Below are 3,326 nucleotides of genomic sequence, written 5' to 3' on the forward strand. Positions count from 1 at the left end.
CTCGGCTCGTTAGAATCGACCCCCCGCTCGGCTCGAGTTCGGGCTCGTCATTTGACGAGCCCGAGCAACCCACGAGCCGAGCTTTGATGAGCCAAGCCGGCGAGCCACGAGCCGACTCGGCCCATTTGACATCCCTAAATGTGCCTGCATCATTTTCCACTAGAAATGTTCTTTTGCTATTTTCACGAGAAATTGTTTTGGAGAGACTTCAAATTACAAGGAACTTCTAATTTTTTTGCAAACAACTTATTTTTGTTATTAATTCTTTTATAGTATTATTAACAAGAAGCACTAAACCAACATATTTTTGTATATCACTTAATAACGCATTAGCACATTTACACATGAGTTGGCTTGCTCAAAGCTCTACCCATCCCTGCACGGACGAACTTCTCACAAAATTTGTATATAACACAAATATGACTAATGGAATTGAAAAGGCATAGGCTTCTCCATTCTGATAATTTGTCGAAGAAAAATTACTTTAATTTTGCTGATCGTAGATCAACTTTTGGGTAGAAAATCTCCTTGCTTTCATTCAATATCTCTGAAGTTAAAAATAAAATAATAATAAATAAATAAATAACCAAGTATCTAATAGACTTTAAATACTAAAAATTAACTAATAAGAGCAAACTCTACAACTGTTAAGTGCTTGAAATATGCGTATTTTGGAATTTAAAAGAAAAATGAAATATGGAAAATAAAAATGAAAATAAAAGAGCTCTTGGCGTGCAAGTATGCAACCTCTGAAATAATGGTGGCAATGGACTGATCCGAAATGGCTTGGCCTTGTATGCCTGAGTTGGGCTCATATCTACAAACTAGACTTGATTCCACCATTTGACTAGTGGATCGAGCCATCCACGAGTGGCGACCCGTGAAAAAATTGAGTTTAATTCGATCCATGAATCGTATCAAAATAAATTTGAGTTGAGCCAACAAGTGACTTAGAAAATTTGCCACCTCTGATACGAACACTTTAATGTCTTGACATTCCAAGTATCGATGCATCCAGGGCTGGGCATGGTCCAAGAACCAAATTTGTCCCGAAATTTTTGAGTATTTAGTAAGTGGAACCGTTGGAATCGGTTTCAATACATGCAATTCTATTCGATTTAGATCGTGAGGTTCCGCACTATAATTAAATTTTGAAATATTTACAAAGCTATATCAACTCAACTAATGACATGCTCAATTTTAGTTATTACAAAATAACGTAGTCATATCTTATGTATCTTTTGAATATTTTTTTGTTGAGTTATTTATAAATTTGATTGTTAAAATCGTTGAAGGAGGAAGATATCCAGCTTACAATAATTAAGAGAAACGTTGTCGAACTTCAATTTCTATGTCCAAAATGGTAAAAATAGCACTATGGTAGAATAATAGATTGAGGTAAATTTTAGGTCAATTTAATTAAGTTAAGCTTGGACTGAAAATTAGAAGTAGAAAAAAAATCAAATTTTTGGATTTGAGTTATATAACTAGTTAGCAAATTTATTTTAAAAAATAAAATAATTTGACTTATTTAAAATAAAAAAATAAAAAAATTTAGGAATACTCGATTCTTATTCTATTCTTTGATTCTTGATGTAGAATCGAATCAAACCAATCCATTCTCAATTCAGATACTCATTCGAAAATTTAATTTAAGATGAATCGCTCGGTTCAATTCGGGTCCGACTTGATCAATCTGTTCAAAAATTTTGCCCAGCACTAGATGCGTCGCATTGTTGTAATGATCCACTTTCTATATTCCTTGGAAAATGCTTGTTAAAGACAGAAAATGTCCACTGAATCTATATTCCTTGGAAAATGCTTGTTAAAGACATTTTCTTGTTAAAAGACACAAAATGTCCACTGAATCTATATTCCTTGGAAAATGCTTGTTAAAGACAGAAAATGTCCACTTCTGTGGAGACTACTGACTAGTTATCATTCCAAAATATTTCCTTTTCAACCTTTAATCCAGTCCATGTTGATATCGAATTTTTAAAAGTAGCAATTTCGTCAACAAAAAATCCATCCTGTTGAACAATTGTACTAAAAACTCAGCTTAATGTATGCATATAAATTATGAGATTGTTACAACAAAAGGAGAAATGATAATAATAGAAAATAAAAATTCATCGGTTATTAAAAGCGTCACATCTGCGCCTAATCTCCCCCTTTCTTCCAGTCTTGACCCCGTACACACTCAACTTTTCCATTGCTCTTGCAAATGCCACAAAAAATGCATTCTGATTCTTTGAATACAGTTCCACATACCCTTTAGTTCTTGGATCCGAATTCAATGTGTGGTCCGAAGAAAGAATCCCTAGGCCTTTCTGCAAGTTCTGGTAATACATATTGTCGAATTTGTTCGGACTCATTACGTCGTTGAACACTGAAAGTGTTGGGTTTTTGTTGCAATCTGCACAAGCATTTCTCAGTGCCTGAGCAAATCTGGGATTGTAAGCTGGGTCTGATTGCGCATTTCTGCTGTAGTTGTAGAGAATGGAGCTGAATTCTTTGCAGTGTGAAAATCCAATGGTGTGGGCACCCGACAAAGCAACCATCTCTTGAATGGAAAATCCTCGGGATGTGAAAATCTGGATTATTTGAGTCATTGGCATTGTGGGTCTTGGTAAATTCCCTTCTACATAGGAAGCTTTCGAAATCAGAGAATCTTTGCGGCCTAGTTTTACAGTGTAATACGGGCCGCCCATCATTAGGACTAGATTTCGGGCCGCGACGGCGAGGATGTCAGCGCAGGAAACGACGCCGGGGCAAGCGAGTTCGACGGCCGTCTTGGCCCGAACCACCACGTCAAAGCCGTCACCGGGGAGGGAGAGGTTGATGTCAGCGTCGCGTTCGGCCTTGTTGAAGGGGGTGGAAGAGATGAGGACAGAGGCATCACATCCACCCATGAAGCAGTCGTGAAAGAAAAGGCGGAGCGTGGCAGCGGCAGTGGTGGGGGAGGTTATCTGCTTGTTTGTGGTGGCATCTTGCATTATTTGCTCAAATCTTGGGCATTTTTTCTGGTAATAACTAGTGCTTAAGATGGGCTGCCGCCGCTGGGAATATGCAGCGGTGGAAAATAGCAATAAAAGTGATAGCAAAAGGAATAATTTCAAAACCATTATCTCTGTTTTCTCTCTCAAAACTTTTAGAGAGAGAGAGGGGAGCAGTGGGAGTTGTTGCAGACAGAAAATTGGGCTGGGGAAATGGAGTTTTAGAGGGGATCTCTTCACTGGGGTCGATGAAATTGTAAATAATTAATTTTGAGCTTGCGAAGACGCGGTACGGTAAAATGTACACATGGGTTTGTCGGTGTGTGAGGA

The 3,326-nt window shown here is 37.8% G+C and overlaps 1 protein-coding gene across 1 annotated transcript; it reads right to left on the bottom strand.

Annotated features, from left to right (window-relative positions):
- Window positions 1–2,044: 2,044 nt before the first annotated feature.
- LOC111374330 (peroxidase 31-like) lies at window positions 2,045–3,309 on the bottom strand. Its single transcript, XM_022996986.1, has one exon. It carries the CDS (start codon window positions 3,123–3,125, stop codon window positions 2,130–2,132), a length of 996 nt encoding a protein of 331 aa, XP_022852754.1. The 5' UTR covers window positions 3,126–3,309; the 3' UTR covers window positions 2,045–2,129.
- Window positions 3,310–3,326: the final 17 nt, after the last annotated feature.

The sequence above is a fragment of the Olea europaea genome, unplaced genomic scaffold (assembly GCF_002742605.1).
Source record: "Olea europaea var. sylvestris unplaced genomic scaffold, O_europaea_v1 scaffold12394, whole genome shotgun sequence".
NCBI lineage: Eukaryota > Viridiplantae > Streptophyta > Magnoliopsida > Lamiales > Oleaceae > Olea > Olea europaea.

Excerpts from the sequence above, each read along its gene's own strand:
- LOC111374330 (XM_022996986.1), bottom strand. The coding sequence starts at position 3,125 with ATGGTTTTGAAATTATTCCTTTTGCTATCACTTTTATTGCTATTTTCC.